A 16249-nucleotide genomic window follows, 5' to 3' on the forward strand; every position below is an offset into this window, starting at 1 on the left:
TCCTAGATGTACTTTATGCATTTACTGTATTTCTCTGGCAAGTTTTCTGATGATTGCTCAAAATATCCTTTAGGGCATTCACCTTTATGTCAAGATTGAAAGGGGAAATTCAGACGGAGGCAAAACTCTCAGTGAAGTTAGCTGTTGCAAATAGACTAGGAAAAAAAAAAGAAGAGGTTATATATTAAACTAGTTATGTTTTCAATTCTATTTGAAAGCCTAACAAATTTTGCTTTAGACTGAGCATTAGAGACTTGCATATATATCTAAAGATAAATGTGGGCTTTTAACTTTTATCAGCTTTGTCATTACCAGATATGTCGATACATGGAAAATATATAAACATTGTAAAACCTCCAAGATTTAATATTCACTTACATTTTCATGCTTAATTTGTATGTATGGCTGTTGCTTCTCTAAAAGCATTTATGGAGTGTTCTTAGGAGGACATACCACACACAATTGTTTCAGAAAATTAGATGGAGAATTTACGTGTGGATATGTGTATCTACATTGCCTGGAAAATCTTGGCCCTAGTCTTTTAAGACACCGTTTCTACAAATCCTGTGATCCAGATCTGATAAAGATTAATCTCAATGAGAATAGGGAGAGGGGTATGCATCTATTAAACAAGCTTGAGCATCAGAATGTAATGACTGGGACAAAAAGGGAGTGGTTGATAATAAAGAGGGAGGGTTAGGGGCGGGGAATAGTTATTTTATGAAAATTAAACTCTTATGAAAAAACTGGTTGTGCAACTAGCATTAATAGCTGCAATAGACTATTTTCAATAAAGACAAGCTGGTAAAAGCAGCCATTAAAATGTTAACAATAAGTCAAGTTCTTATAGCCTTGGCTGTATTTCTTCTAATTATGCAGTTTTTTAAGTTGCAACGAGTACGGAGACGGCTTCCTCCTGGACCAACCCCTCTCCCAATTTTTGGGACCTTGATACAGCTGAACTTTCAGTTTAATCGTGATCTCCTCATGAAGGTATTTATTTTCAGATTTCCTAATTGTTTAAGAGTCTTTGTGATTTCCCATTTCTCATGTTATTTGCTATGTGAAAACATCCTCTCCCAAAACTACATTGGTAACATACTGTAATTGTCAACTAGCCACAATGATACTGCACTTGGTTTGGTTTGGAACTGCTGATTTGGTTGGCAAAATAAGAAAAAGTCATTGCAGCATAGTTTGCCAAGATAATAAAACTAAAACTGGTATTGGAAGTTCTGAATGTGTGAAAATCATTCTGATGCTTAAACCCATCACCTTTTAACACTGAATTTGAAAAATTCTTGTGAAACTTGATAACCTTCCATTATCCCTTAACACTAAATTTGACAAATTCATGTGAAACTTGATATAATTTAGGATTAAATACCTTTAGGAATAATATAGCAAACTTGCTGTTAGGGAAAAGAAATACTATTAAAAAAAAAATTATTTTCACAGCATGGATCTTTAGCTTTCTGAGCACTGGCACTCTCTAGTTTGAGCAGCAAATAGACACTTGAGATGCTCTATATGTATATAGGCTTGTTTGTATTGACAAGATCTAAAAAATCTCCACAGACTTTTTGTGAGGAGTACTTCTGTGCACAAAGCCATCTACATTTCATTCTATTGGTTCTCACATTGTTTTCGATATTCTCAGGAGACAACTCCAGTGACTTCTGTTACTGATTTGGACGAGGCACATCAGTTATTCCAACAAAATGGCAGGTTCAGTCAGGAAGTAAGGACTTTGTGAGCCAGAATGGTCGTACTCAAGTTCCAGTACCTAAAAATGCAAACGGATGGGGGGAAAGAAGAAAGTAACTGGTCCAGTCTTTACAAGCTAGTTCCTCCTCTGACATTTCTTTGTTCCCTTTGTGCCACTTTACCAGTGCAAAACATAGAAACCCTTTTTAAAGAAATTAATGTATAGAAAATACCCTTTATCACATGAATCACTGTGAACTGAGCCTTGGTTTATATAGTGTTATAAAAGCTGCCTAATGTTTCTTGGCATAGATCTGTGGATCTGAAAAAGCTGGAATATTCAGTTGTTTCCAGCAGTGAACACTGGAAAAGACGTTCATGCCTTCTCACAGATAATTGTATTCATGTGGGAAAGGTGGAGAACGTCATTCCACCTTAGGGCTGGTCCTGTAATCAGTGTAAAAACAGGTTCATCCTCTGTTTGTTTGAAGTATATGTGATTTCATCTGTGCTTTCCTGGCTTCTCTCCAATTTATAGCTGGCAAAAATTCATGGCAACATATTCACCTTATGGTTTGGGTGGGCCCCAGTGATTGTGCTGAATGGATATCAAGCAGTTAAAGATGGTATGACCATGCACCCTGAAGATGTTTCTGGGAGGCTAGTGTCTCCTTTCTTCAGAGCAATGGCTAAAGGAAAAGGTGAGAATTTCTTGTCCTAAATATTGCACAGAAACATTGTCTTGACAAATTGCAGCTCTTATGTAGCTTGTAATCTCTTCCAAAGGTACCACAGTGGCAGGGTTTGTCTATGAGGAATGACTGCCAGGTGAACTGCAAAGTAGGAAGGGGTTGAAGTAGCCTTTGGATAGTAGTAGTAGTAGGAAAAGACCAGCAAAAGAAAAAAGATTCATAAATCCTTGTGTGAAATATTCACTGGATTATATTCAGAGGTGATAAGATGAGACAGTGGTAGGTTATGCCACAGAGAAGTGGAGAAGAACAGGAAAGAGCACACTTCCTTGTCCTGGACTTGCTGTCTCCCATCATTACATTTGCAACTGAAGATTGACCTTGATGGTGAGACCTTTTTCCCATTCCCTTCTCTTTGTGAATATTTTCTTACTCTTACAGTTGCATCTAGAGATTCAGTGCACTTCTGTTTCAACTTGTAGGTTTCATTCTCCCCAACCATACTGGAAATTCACAAACTCCTGATTTTCATGAACACCTGCATTATGAAGCAACCTTTATTTTACTTGAGAAGTTGGCTTTTTTTAAGGAAATGAATTCCTTAAATATTTCTAAATTGAATTTGTTCAGTCGTTGGTGATTCTTACACTACATTAAAGATCCTGTTAATGTATTTTAATTTCTTCTGAAGATATTTGTCGCAAACCCCGAGTACTGAACTTTTCTGCCCTGTGGACAGGAACTTTTCCCCCTGAGTGTGGACAGTCAGGACGCTTTGCCCTTTTCCCTTCATGAGAATCATTACACTGGTCAGATGATCTCCAAGCATAGAAGAGAGTGGGAGCAAGCATTTCAGAGAATGTTTAGAGAAGCAGGTGTCAAATTTTCTGAGATAACTGTTTGTCTCGGATCAAGCTTAATCCTGCAAGTCTTCTTACCCAGCTGAGTTTGTCCATTTTAGCCCTGCCCACATGCTTACATGTCATAGCTGTTCCTTTGAGTCTTTGTGTTCATAGGCAATGGAATAGTTTCATTATATGCTGTGGTTTAGTAAATCTTTTAATGTAGTCTCTGTCTATAATAAATATTAGCATGATAACAAGCTCTTCCTTGGATGGATGCAGGGATTATGTTGGCAACTGGTCACACCTGGAAGCAGCAGAGAAGGTTTGCACTGAGGACTCTACGCAACCTTGGTCTTGGGAAAAGAGGTCTGGAGCATCGAGTTCAAGAAGAGGCCCACTACCTTGTAGCCTTCTTTACAAGTATGAAAGGTATCTTTGCAAAAAATACAGATTCATTTTTGTTATTAGCCTGATGTCTTTAGTGAACTTCTCTGTACTGCTCTGAAATCAAGGGTAGCTTTTGTTCCACAAGAGAATGTGCAGGGTCTGATAGAGTCTATGTGGAATGGACTGAAAATGCAAAGACACCAGTCCTGTGTTTTCAAACCCAGTGGGGGACTATTCTTGTTCAAAGTTACTCATAAAGCTACTAAAATTGGGAAGCAAAAGTGGATCTTATTTATTATTTATATCATAGAATGCTTAAAGTGGAAAGGGAGCTCTGAAGATGGTCTAGTCTAACTCCTTCTCGTAGAAGGGTTAATCACAGCAGGATTTTTAGGGCTGAGCCCAGTTGTGTTTTAAATATCTGCAAGAAAGGAGACTTCACCACCACTCTGAGTGACCTCTTTCAATTGTTCAGTTAGCCCTACAGTTAAAAATCTTCTTATGTTTAGTCAGAACTTAATGCATTTCAAATTTTGCCCATTGCTTCACTTGGTACCACTGAGAAAAGTCTATAGCCCCATGTACTTTATTCCACTCCATCAGATATTTATATACATTTAAGAAATTTCCCTGAGCCTTTTCTTCTCCTAACTAAACAGTCCCAGCCCTCTCAACCTCTCTTACGTCAGATGCTCCAATCCCTTAATTGTCTTTGTGACCCTTTGCTCAACTTATTCCAATATATTGATGTCGCAGCACTCCAGATGGGTCTCACCGATGCTGATTGGAGGAGAAGGATCACCTCCCTTGACCTGTTAGCAATGCCTTTCCTAATGCAGCCCAGGGTTCTGTTGTCCTTCTTTGCCTCAAGGGCATGGTGCCGGTCCATAAAGATATGGACGCATTATCTGATGAATTAAGTCTTGTAATGCCGGCTGAATGCACTCTGTAAAGCAGTGACTATAATCCTGTCTTCATTACAACATTTTACTTTGATCAACCTAGTTAGGAGCATGTGAGTTGGATTTCCCAATACTGATCATTATGCAAAGGCACAGTCAATCAGGACATGCTGTGGCTAGCATTCTATCATTAACAAGTAATTAAATCTAGTTCAATCCCATGGTTTAAGAACTAGGAGAGATTGAGTTGTGATCTCGTGTGCAGGAAAGAAAAGCTTAAACAGTAAATTGCTATTCAGAATTGTGCATTGGGTGTTGGACAGTTGCGTCAGTACATACATAAATATAGTTTATCATGATTTATTCTGGAGTCACAAAACAGATTTTTTGAGATTAGTTTTTCAAGTAATTGCTTTAAAATTAGTTATTATTTTGTTGACACAATTGATTGAGAGGAGTTTATGACATTTTATGTTCCTGGAGGCTGTACATCTCTAGCAAGGTCAGAAAAAATATAGTAGCCTTGCATGTATTTATGTTTTTACTGCATAAGGATGCCTTTCTTCTTATGGTTCTCCCCTCACATTCCCTTTGACCACAGTGTTTTCAGTCCTTCCCATGCTTGAGATCTATTTTGAATTCATCAGACAGCAAACCTTCTGACCTCTAAATTTGAGCTATCATATTATAAAATATTTTACACATTTGGCATTTCTTTAGGGTGTCACACATTCCTGGGATTATGGAATTGCACCATAGTTGTGAAGAATCAGTTTGACACTACAATTTTGTAAGATTGCTGCTTCTCTGTGAACTGCAATGCTTTCTTGAAAGTTCTTCGGGTAACCTATAATATTCTCTCATTTCACTATAGCAGAATAGAAGAGATTAACAGTGACATTTATTATTATCATTGCAGGGAAGCCCCTGGATCCGTCTTTTCCTCTCTTTCATTCTGTCTCAAATGTAATTTGTGCTGTTGTTTTTGGACATCGTTTCTCCAGAGAGGATGAAACATTCCATGAACTGATTAGAGCCACAGAGCATCTATTCAAATTTGGAGGCAGCTTTATTCATCATGTAAGTAAACAATCTTAACTTTTTCTGAATAAGACAGAAAGCGAGAAGTGCAGATTCAAGAGGTAGCTATTAGGCAAAAGTTTTCAAATGGGTGAGTGGTGTCCTGTGCAGATCTGTCTCAAAGGGTGATGGTAGTGCTCTACATAGCAGCCTTGGTCATTTGTGCTCATTGTCCTATGTGTGAGGACAGTGATAAGGTAGTTTGCTCCTAAATCTTTGCAGCAAGGCACAAGCTGATGGACTGCTCCTGAGTCATGTTTGTTATTTGGTTTCTCAACCCCCATGCACAAAAGACTCTTGCCTTGGACATCATGATTGTTACATACTAAATGTCAGGTCTAAAAGCGTGATTCATATCCCAAGTTTAGACACTGTTTTATATAAATTCAACAGAGAGAAGAATGATTCAAATGTATGAGTGTTTTGCCCATGGCTACTTATCCCTGTTTCCTCTATAAGAAGTGGAGACTTGAAGATTCCTCAGAGAAACTCTGCTTCTTCACTCTGAGTGAGGAGCAGCTCTAGATGCAGATAGCAGAAGATAGGAAATATTAGGCCAGCAAATATACCTGTAAGCGTGACAGTTAAAACAGTCAGCACTATTCTGAGAGTCAAGGACTTACCTGACCCTAGAAGAGGCCTGCTTTGCACAAAAATGGATTCAAGGTTGCCCAGGAGTTCTGGTTCTGGTTCCACTTCTTAAGTTGTCCCATACATCTGATGCAGTAGCTTCTTAATGTAAAACACATGAGCAGTCCCCATAATACAGAGATTTCCCCCCCACAACCCATGGAGCATTCTTCTCACCGAGTTAGGATCAGGTTCCCTTTCGCTTAGCCTACTTTTGGTCCTTTAAGTTGTGTGTAGTGGTGGCAGGCAAGATGTGCTTTTGGCATAGAGAATATACCTCCTTTTCTTCTCTCCTTCCTATCCTAGCTTTGCTGTTCTGAGAAATAGGAACAGGGGTTCAAACCATTCCAGAGCGGGGGCTGCAATTTTCCCACTTCCTGGGTGCAAAAGGTACTTGGTATTATATAAAAAGTGGACATTGCTGCATCTGCATCCCCATTTCTTAACTGGATTCCATGCTGTCAGGCACTGAATGGGAGAATGCTGTGGATTGGGCCCCTCCAGAAATGGAGGAGAAGTTTCGGCAGGACTGTAGCCAGGAAGGTGGATGGGCTCAGTTCCTGATTTGAACACTGACAGCTAAATTCAGCTTACAGTTAGGGTGCCATAGTAGCCGGAAAGTGCATGCATTGAGAACAGGAATGCATATAATCTGGGCAACCGTATATGATTAGTCAGACCACAGTTGTATGTAAGGCTTCTGAATAGATTTTGAAAGAAAAAAAATACTAGAGATGGAACTAAACAAAAAGGATATGAAGTTCTATGTGGATTTACCAAGGGCTGGACTACAACCTTTCTGTGATAAGACAATGATTAATTGATAATTGGATGCCTGACAATAAGAACTGATTTTCCAAAAAGTCAGAAGTATAGTCTATCTAAGTCATCCAGACTCCAGTGAACATCTAATAATGTGCTTTCTGCAGTATAATTAGGAGAGTACAAGAAGAGCTCAGCAAAATGAAGACTGAGAAAGCATAGAACTTCTGCTGATAAATAAATCATGGGATTATGTTTCGAGCAGAAGAGCTGTTAAGAGAAAATACACTGCAGATACAAGAACAATGTATACAAATTACCCAGGCATAAATATAGGCTGAAAATCAGAAAAAATCAGCCATTAGAATAGGAAGAAAGCAGCTATCCTTAGGCCAGATTTTCCCAAAGAGTAAGTGAGAAGGATAAAATGAATCTGGTTGTGTCCACTAACCCCTTCTTTACTAGAGGGGAGCACTCAAAATTGTCAGATAGCTGTTTCTCAGCTTTTTTTGGGTTTCAGATACTTCAAATTTTATTGTGGACACTTGAGAGCTTGAGCTGTAGAGTGCTTTGGGGGATTATCGAGGCTGTATACCCGCCACTGGTAGCTGGCCCTTGCTGTGGGTTCTATCAACTGCTTTTGCATATCCTGGTGAGGACAGTTTGCAACAGCTTTGCTTCTTCCTTCCTGGTATTCTCCACTGGAGGGCAGGGTCTCCCTTTTTAAATGTCTGAATACAGTTCATTGTAACTGAACACATGAACTGAATAATTAAATAAATGAATACAGTTCATTCTAATTATATTCATTCTAATTTGGCTTGTGGTTGAGCTGAAAGCCTGTGGAACTCTGAATCTTACCCTCCACACAGCTAGAAATTGTATAGCATACTGTTTTGCAGCTTGAAAACATAAGCATAGTCTTTGTCAGAATATTTTACTAATGATGCCAAAATCACATACTAACATGAGCATTACCTTCTCTTTTTAGTAGGCCTAAAATGCATTTTCTAGTGATAGAGACTTTGTGGTACCTCTTGTATGTCACTCACACAGCTATACGAAATCTTCCCCTGGTTGATGTGCCGCCTCCCTGGTCCTCATAAGAAGGCATTGTCTTGCTATGAGGTTCTGCGCTCTTTTACAAGGAGAGAGATTAGAATGCACACAGAGCGTGGGACACCAGACGAATTGCAGGATTTCATTGACTTTTACCTGGATCACATTGAAAAAGTAAGTATTAGTTCTGCCTGATCATACATTCATGGAGAATAAGGTGAAATGGACCATTAAATCATCCAACCTGAGCCCTTCTATCACAATGCCTTACCTTTCATAGACATCCTAATGTGAATCCAGTAACCAGGGACTTGCTAAATCCTTTTTAATTATTGACATGCCACAGCACCTTGCAATCCTTTCATTAAAGGTCAGGTTAATACACTGAATTTTTTCTCATTAGCACAAGTTACAAAGTTGTTTCAGGCCTCTAGGAAAGAATACTGGATTTCTAAGTGGACCACAAGATAACCGGGAAGGTCTTGGAGAGACAGAATGAGACGTTCTGGATGGGATATTTGTCTGGTAAGGGTTTATCTAGAGAGGTTGCTGCAAGAGGACAACTGGATGTGTGGGGAAATAATCTAAGAGTCAGCAGAGTTTCAGACAAGGCTGGAGAAGAGTGTCAGAGCCAGTGAAGTTTCAAGCAGACAAAGGGGACTGGGACAAATAAGGGCATTTTGGGCAGGCAGGTATAGTAGAGATAGGTGGGAATCTGTAGGGTTTTGAAAGGCTGTAAGATGCTTGCATAAGATGTATCTCTCCCTTTTCCAGACCTTACCAGAATCAATTTTTCTTTGTCTGAATCCCTTGAGAACTGGATCACCTCCCTAATTCCTGGACTAGCAGCTGCCCTTCCCCTCTGCGACTCTTTCTACCCCCACTTAATCACTCTTGTTTCTCCTTGTCTCCTCCGCAGTAGGCCACATTCCTCCTCCTGTTCTGCTTGGTGATAGGAAGAAAAATGAGTAAGTGGAGGAAGTGACAAGATGAGACTGGTGTCACTGGGAGGTGACAAGACCAGAGCGGCTCAAAGAGCCAATTGAGATATCCAGGGTGGGGGGTATCTCTCCTTGCAGCCCCTGGGGAAGTGAGTAGTGACTGCTGCTCCTGAGTGGCAGTGCTTCCCTGCAGGGACAGCCTTTCCCCATTCCCCCGTGGTCATGTGCTGGTTGCACCAACACGGGGCTCTGCAGCCTCACCAGGCTGTAGGCGTCCATCCTGTTTCTCCTGGCACAGCTGAAGCCAACCTGCCGTCCCGGACCGCTGCCAGCCTTCTGCACTCCCCTGAGCTGGCCCTGCTGCTGTGTTCAGTCACACTGCAGAGACAGGCGTCCAGGGAGGAGTGTTAGCTGCTTCTCTCAGCCAGCTCTTTAGTCATTTAGCATGTGTCTTATGAGTGCTTTATTATTGTGGGGAACAGAAGCAACTACCTGTTGGAACTCCAAGTATAGTGCAAATGTGAAAATGTCATTACCATCCAAGCTGGTAATTCTGTCAAAGAATCAAATCGGATCTCTTTGCCAAGATCAGTTTTCTATATCATAATAAAGAGCATTAATTTGCATTTCTAGCTGGTAATTTTTTATTAATTGATTCCTATATCAGCTGCTGTACTTTTATGTCCAGGGTGGATGTCAGCCTAACTGGTTTCTAGTTCCTTGGATCTTCTTCTTTTAAATTTTTTGATACTGGCACAATATTAACACATCTGGTCTTCCAAAGCATTTAACTGCTTCTAAAGTCTTTCACTACTATTCTAAGATTTATGAGACTTGAACATAAGTGGACCAGACTGTTTCAGTGAGCTGTTCTAGGACTCTTGGGTGGAAAACATCCAAGTTTGTTTATTTAAAAAATTGAACTGTCTGTAATAGATATGCAGGAGCAATATAAAAAGATTAGGTGATATTACAACAGTGAAAAACATCCTTCCCACTTTCCAGTTGCTCCACTGGCAAAAGATAAGCTCAAGACACCAAGCATAACTTCCTTAAATTTAGACAATTAATTCCCCCAAACCACAACAATATTTTTTCATGTATCAGCATATATGTACGTATCCCCACACTTCTAACTGAAGACTATAAAACCTCGGAGCAGCCATATGTGAGTCATTGTGGCCTTGTAGTGGAGATGAAGCCTGAACACCACAGGGTAAGAACTTTTGACAGCCCAGAGTTGTGCCCCAGCCCTGGTCACTATATTGCTTGGTAGAAAAACTAAGTGATGGAATATGACTTGAGGTGTGAAGAATGACATGCTGGTACACATCTCCAGAGGAACATTTACTTGTGAAACATGCTAAATGTGTCACTGTTTGCACAATTAGGCCAATGATCCTTTTTTGTGGAGAACATACGATTTAGCTTAATGATAAAGAGTAAACATGCCTTGTCCATTTATGAAACGTTAGCTTTTCGTATTGATAATCATCTTTGGTGTCTAATATTCTCTATCAGTCTCTCTGTATTGCAATATAGGCAGAACACACTACAGCTTGGAACCAGTTGTAAAATCACATTTAAAGCTATTCTGATTTTTCTAACTTTCATGTATAAAACTCTACTTTATCTTACCATTTGCAGTCCAAAGATGAACCCAGGTCTACATACAATGAAGAAAACATGGTTTATTCTATAAATGACCTTTTCTTGGGTGGATCAGAGACAACAAGCACTACTTTGAACTGGGGCCTGCTCTATATGGTGGCAAATCCAGATGTCCAAGGTAAGTGTATAAGCATGTCATAAGCATCTCCGATGCAATAGAACAGCCAAGCCATAACATTTTCATGATCAGAGGTTATTCCTAGATATTGGTATATTGCTAGTGACCCATGGATCTTTTTGTACTGGTAGATCTGTGCTGGGCAGCATTGGTAGATCCAGAGCATCTGTATACAAGCTCTCACAGCAGTCCCAAGCATAAGGCAGTTCCTAGGAAGAGATAACAGTTTGGGAAGTATGCATACGTATAGGAGGTGGTGGCTGATTGAGATGGAGGGGTTGAGGTCTTTGGGGATATGAAGGCTGGGGTAGGGTAGTCAGTGGAGTAAGAGGACTGGAGTTGCTGTTTGGGAAGCCAGAGGGTTTGCACACACAATCCTTGAAGGAACAGTGGCCACTGCTGCAGCTGTTGGTGAGGTACTTCAGGGAACTGAGTTGAGTTCTATCCTAGTTGTAAACACGACTGATGGTTAAAAATAACTAACCAGAAACTGATGTGTGACAGTAGGAATGTCACTCCTTGGAAACTGAAGTCAGTTCTGCTTTGTATTGGCGAAGTATCAGTGATGGGGGATACAGGGAGTCCTGCCCTTCTTTGTGCTCTGTGGGTCACAGAAGTAGTAAAAATAATCACCTAAACGTCAATTGGCAACTTTGACTTTATTTTTGTCCATCAGTCCATTTATGATCCCAAGGTATCAGGGTGTCTATTTAATCTGTGTTTAAATTAACTCTGTGACTTATTTGAGTTTCTTGCAACAGAAATTATTCCAGTCAGGAGGGGAATCTGATGTCTCATCTGTTATGTGTATTTAAGAAATTTATTCTTAGACCTGGGTTTTAAGTAACCATCAATCACTTTCATAGAGCACTAAATGAAAACCAAAGAAAGAATGTTGTCTTACACTGGATAACAGAAATATTGACAGATAGCAGAATATCTGTAAATATCCAGAGGAGAACTGGAGTTTGAGGAAAGAGATGAAGGTAGTAAAAAACGGTTCAACTTGTAGCTGTCAAACAAGATGGTCTTAATCTCGTGTTATTGCATGTTTATTGTCACGTAATGTAATTAATGTTATGAAAGCGCTGTCTCACCTAAATAATTTTATTTGTCTAAATATGTCTTGCACATACTTGGGAAAGCAGGGTGTGTGCAGAATGATCCTTCCTGGGCTTCTTGAGTCATACATTGCATCTAGACTCTCATAATGAACTGATACCAGTATATCTGTCCTCATTTAATTGGTGGCTTCTTTATGAGCCTGTTTATACATTTTTGCCTGTGTTGACACCCATTGACAATGTTATGCAGTTCCATTATGTACCATAAGGAAAAGTTTGGCTTTTTGCACAATCTCTGAATTAAGTTCTCCTTGTTCTCTGAACTACTGGAACAGAGATGTATATTTATACTGCAGTGACTGATCACTTCAAACTATACTGGATCCTGAAGTAGCTGTGCTTGATTTTGCAGGCTAGTTCTTCACAGAAAGAAACTTACTTAAAAATCTCTCTGGATATACATTTTAAATTCTGTAAGGTGCTTAAATCTCTGTTGTCAGAGTCTACCTAACATAGTTTTGTGAGGGACTGCTGGCAGTCACTGGGCAGGCTTGATGTGAGTGAGCACAAACTGATCGATGCAGAATAGGCTTTCCTGCATTTTAGTGTTGCTTCAAAGGACCTGGAAAAAGACAGGACCATTTATTAAAAATCCAAGGCATTTTTATTATATGTATACTGCCTCTCTTGAAGTTTACAAAACAAATTTTATACATTTGTTAATACTCCCAACACTCCTGTGCAGTAGGTAATTTAAATCATGCTATTCTTGATCAAAAGGCAGATGACCAAGAAGCAGATCCAGGGGTTTTCTTAAAGGTATTTGGACATTGTTCTAGTTGGCATTGCTTCACTTAACAGACATCCTACATAAGAACCATTTCCTTTTAGTCGGAATTAGGCTTTTAATTCCTGGATTCACCTGGCTTAAATTCCAGGAAGCTGTGAGCTTAGTGATTCTAACTGGTTGTAGGTGCCTGAGGCACCTAGCCAAAAGAAAACACAACGATAAATCATTTGTCTCTCGCATGTAAGTGTTAGTAAGGCAACTCTTTAAGAGTTTTAAATTTTTGAGCAACAAATGTATTTTCTTAATTTTCAATCAAATAACTTCAGACTCAGAAGCAAAGCTCCCATATGTTTACGCTATTGGAGCACCCTGCTACTTTTATTTTCTTTATAAAAGTTACATTTTTACATTAATTTTGTTGCTGTCTTCATAGTTCTAAATGGGAAACATCTTTAAAAATTGAATTAGTGAAAATATTGGATATATTTTTCCACCTGAAATGGTGAATATTTCTCCACAGAGAAAGTGCAGAAGGAGCTGGATGCCGTTCTGAGTCCTTCCCAATTAATCTGCTATGAGGATCGGAGAGAACTGCCCTACACAAATGCTGTGGTTCATGAGGTTCAGCGCTTCAGCAATATTATCTCGGTTGGCATGCCCAGAGTGTGTGTGAGGAACACGACGTTGCTTGGCTTTCCCCTCAAAAAGGTACAGGCACAGTTTCTCAGTTGCTGCAGACCCTTCCTGCATCAGTAGAGTTAGGTGTGGATTAAAATCTATTTGTGCCAGGGTCTTCTCCTCAAAAAGAGTAGGGCTGGATACCTCTGGCTCATAGCCTGAGTGGGAACAAGGACAAGGAACCATCTGCCAGACTGAGTTGAGTGATGCAACTCTTTGGGAGGGGGTTATCAGTAGTGAAAGATGCCCCCGGATGGAAGAGGTGATTTTAGCAAGTGTTTCTACAAACCAGTGAAGACAAAACCTTAAAGATTGACACCGAAGGATACAGTGATTGATTTGTGCTTGTAAGGCATTGCAATGATTTCTGGCTGAATTTTTGCCTGTAAAAGATCCAGAGAAAAGCATGAATATTTGCAACTAGCTTTTGTCAAAGAGACTAAATCAGAGAAACTTCTGATGTTAGAAGTGAAAATGGGTTTATTACAAATAAAATTGTTAGTTTCTATTGATGTGGCCACTTCCACTGTCAGGCTTGGACTGACGTTCTGAAATAAAGAGACTTCACATTCCTCACAGTTCCTACTGGGGAAATGAACCTACCAGCACACAATACTGAACTCTGGAAGTAAAGTAACACTGGCCTCACCTAGCCAGTTCCGACTGCTGGGGGAGGGTTGACAGCCAGAACCAAGTGAGTGTTTTTCTCCTTTCAGGGCACCATAGTTCTTCCAAATATTGCTTCGACTTTGTATGACCCCGAGCAGTGGGAAACACCTCAACAGTTCAACCCTGGTCATTTCCTGGATAAGGATGGAAACTTTGTGAGCCAAGAAGCCTTTCTGCCATTCTCAATAGGTAAATGGGCTGACAGCACAAACATTGATGGTTTGGTTTGGGACTATACAATTAAGATGTCTACTAAAACCTATTGTTCATTTATTTTAAACCTCTTTGTGGAAAACAGTGATAACATAAACATGACCATTTTACATAATATTTCCCAATCCAACTATAAACATTTGGTTTACTGAACATGGAAAATCAGAGATGTCCCAACAAATGGATACATCTAACTGACCCTATTTTTGGAAGGAAATTCTCTGCTAATGATTATGGTTATTGATTTGGGGCCTACAGTTCAACACCAGACATACATTTGGGAAGTACTTGCAAGCAGCTGTGCTGATGTTTTATGTATACAAAACCGCAGTGCGACATCTCCCAGGAAGAACAAGTCCTTATTCTTCATTTACATGATTGAACAAATTCCTTTAAAGTTGTCAGTCAAATGAAGATTAGTTTTTTAAGGTAATTGAAGCGAAACTCGGAGCAGCAGGGCTGCACAGTGATCCATAGCTGCAGATGGGATTCTTTAAAGGAAGAATTACATGAAGTTTTGTGCCATTGGTTGCATTAAGTCCTAAAGAAATTCTGGACTCAGGAAAAATACTTTTGCTTTGTGTGTGGAAGAATACCATTGCTTTTGAGGTCAGGGTAATTTACTCACTGTCCTCCCCCTCTTCCTGCTGCAGGGCACCGTGTGTGTTTGGGGGAGCATCTAGCGAGGACCGAGCTCTTTATTTTCTTTGCCAGCCTGCTGCGGGCATTCACCTTCCGGCTCCCCGAGGGGGTGACGAAGATCAACACAGAACCCATTTTGGGGGGTACACTGCAGCCCCACCCGTACAGGATTTGTGCCATTCCACGCTAGGGAGGACACGTGCAGTATGTCACAGCCCATCTATTAAGCAATCTTATTTACATTTGTGAATGTATGTCTTGAGACCATATAATGTTCTTCACCTTGGATATGAATTTCTGCTCCAAAAGCCACCTTTTGTCTACAGCAGGTAATGTTGATCAGACCCTGGTGCCTGCTCTTGAAGTTGATTTTTTTTTTTTTTTTTGGTAAAAGTTCTTTTGCTCTGGAACACAGCATCATTCTCAGCCATAAAGGCACCATGCAGTTGCTATCTGGCCTGGCAGATTTCAGTCTGGTGCGCTGGTGAGCAACTGACGAAGTTGACTGGCAGACTTCAAAAATTAACTCTTTATCTTTGAGTTGTCCTGTTTGCTAAAGCCATGGAGTTTGGAAAAACATACCTGGAAAGTTCTGCCTCTTTATATTACTGTCTCACTCATAACATTTCAGTCAACTTTTTGTTGATGGTTACTAATAAAATATATAAAGGAAAAATTAGCAACTGTTTTTATTTATGCTTGACTTACAGTTCCCTGAAAAATTCTAGATTTGATGCAGCAGAATGCATATAAGACATCTTTAAATCTGCCAGAAGATAATTGGTCTGAGTCCATCAGAGAAGAGGTGCAGGCTGACAGATGGTGAAGAGTGAAGATAGAGAGAGAGGATTTCTTTTAGGGCAGACACTTCCAACATTTTAAAATTTTGCCAATTTAATTTTTGGCAAGTCCTTTCTAACAGAGCAACTGTTTACAGCTGTGTGTTGTCTCCTGTTAGGATCAGTGCTGGGTGGTTGCTGCAGAAGGTACAAGGGGATCCTCCAAGGGGCAGTTTGGGTGAGGAGCCTGCTGTAATTAGAGCTGATGGTAAATTAAAAAATACACGTAGAAAACACCAGACATACTTCCTGATCGCCTCAGAAGTTCAGCAGTATACCCGAGGCTACAAGAGCTTGTCATATACACAAAATACCGGTCAAATTCAACCAAAGAGTCTATAATAGCAGAAAAGGAAAAAATTGGTTCCTGTGGTGAATATAAATTTATTTATATTGTCTGGAAAAGTGTGAGTAAACTTGTCCTTCATTAATATTCCTGTTTCTGTGAGAGAGGATAGGACAGCTAAACATTTAACATCTGTTAAATCAGTTATCACTAGATGTCAGCCACTGTGTGATGGAGAATAGTTTAGGCAGTTTACCATGAATCACAGATCTAG

The 16249-nt window shown here is 39.9% G+C and overlaps 1 protein-coding gene across 1 annotated transcript; it reads left to right on the forward strand.

Annotated features, from left to right (window-relative positions):
• Positions 1–754: 754 nt before the first annotated feature.
• LOC104359278 (cytochrome P450 2J4) lies at positions 755–15458 on the forward strand. The gene is made up of 9 exons (XM_042800502.1): positions 755–993; positions 2246–2408; positions 3524–3673; positions 5453–5613; positions 8062–8238; positions 10653–10794; positions 13169–13356; positions 14043–14184; positions 14862–15458. The coding sequence occupies exons 1-9, from the start codon at positions 823–825 to the stop codon at positions 15038–15040; spliced, it is 1473 nt and encodes a 490-aa protein (XP_042656436.1). The 5' UTR covers positions 755–822; the 3' UTR covers positions 15041–15458.
• The last annotated feature ends 791 nt before the right edge of the window (positions 15459–16249 follow it).

The sequence above is a fragment of the Tyto alba genome, unplaced genomic scaffold (assembly GCF_018691265.1).
Source record: "Tyto alba isolate M040663 unplaced genomic scaffold, T.alba_DEE_v4.0 Super-Scaffold_10, whole genome shotgun sequence".
Taxonomy (NCBI): Eukaryota; Metazoa; Chordata; class Aves; order Strigiformes; family Tytonidae; genus Tyto; species Tyto alba.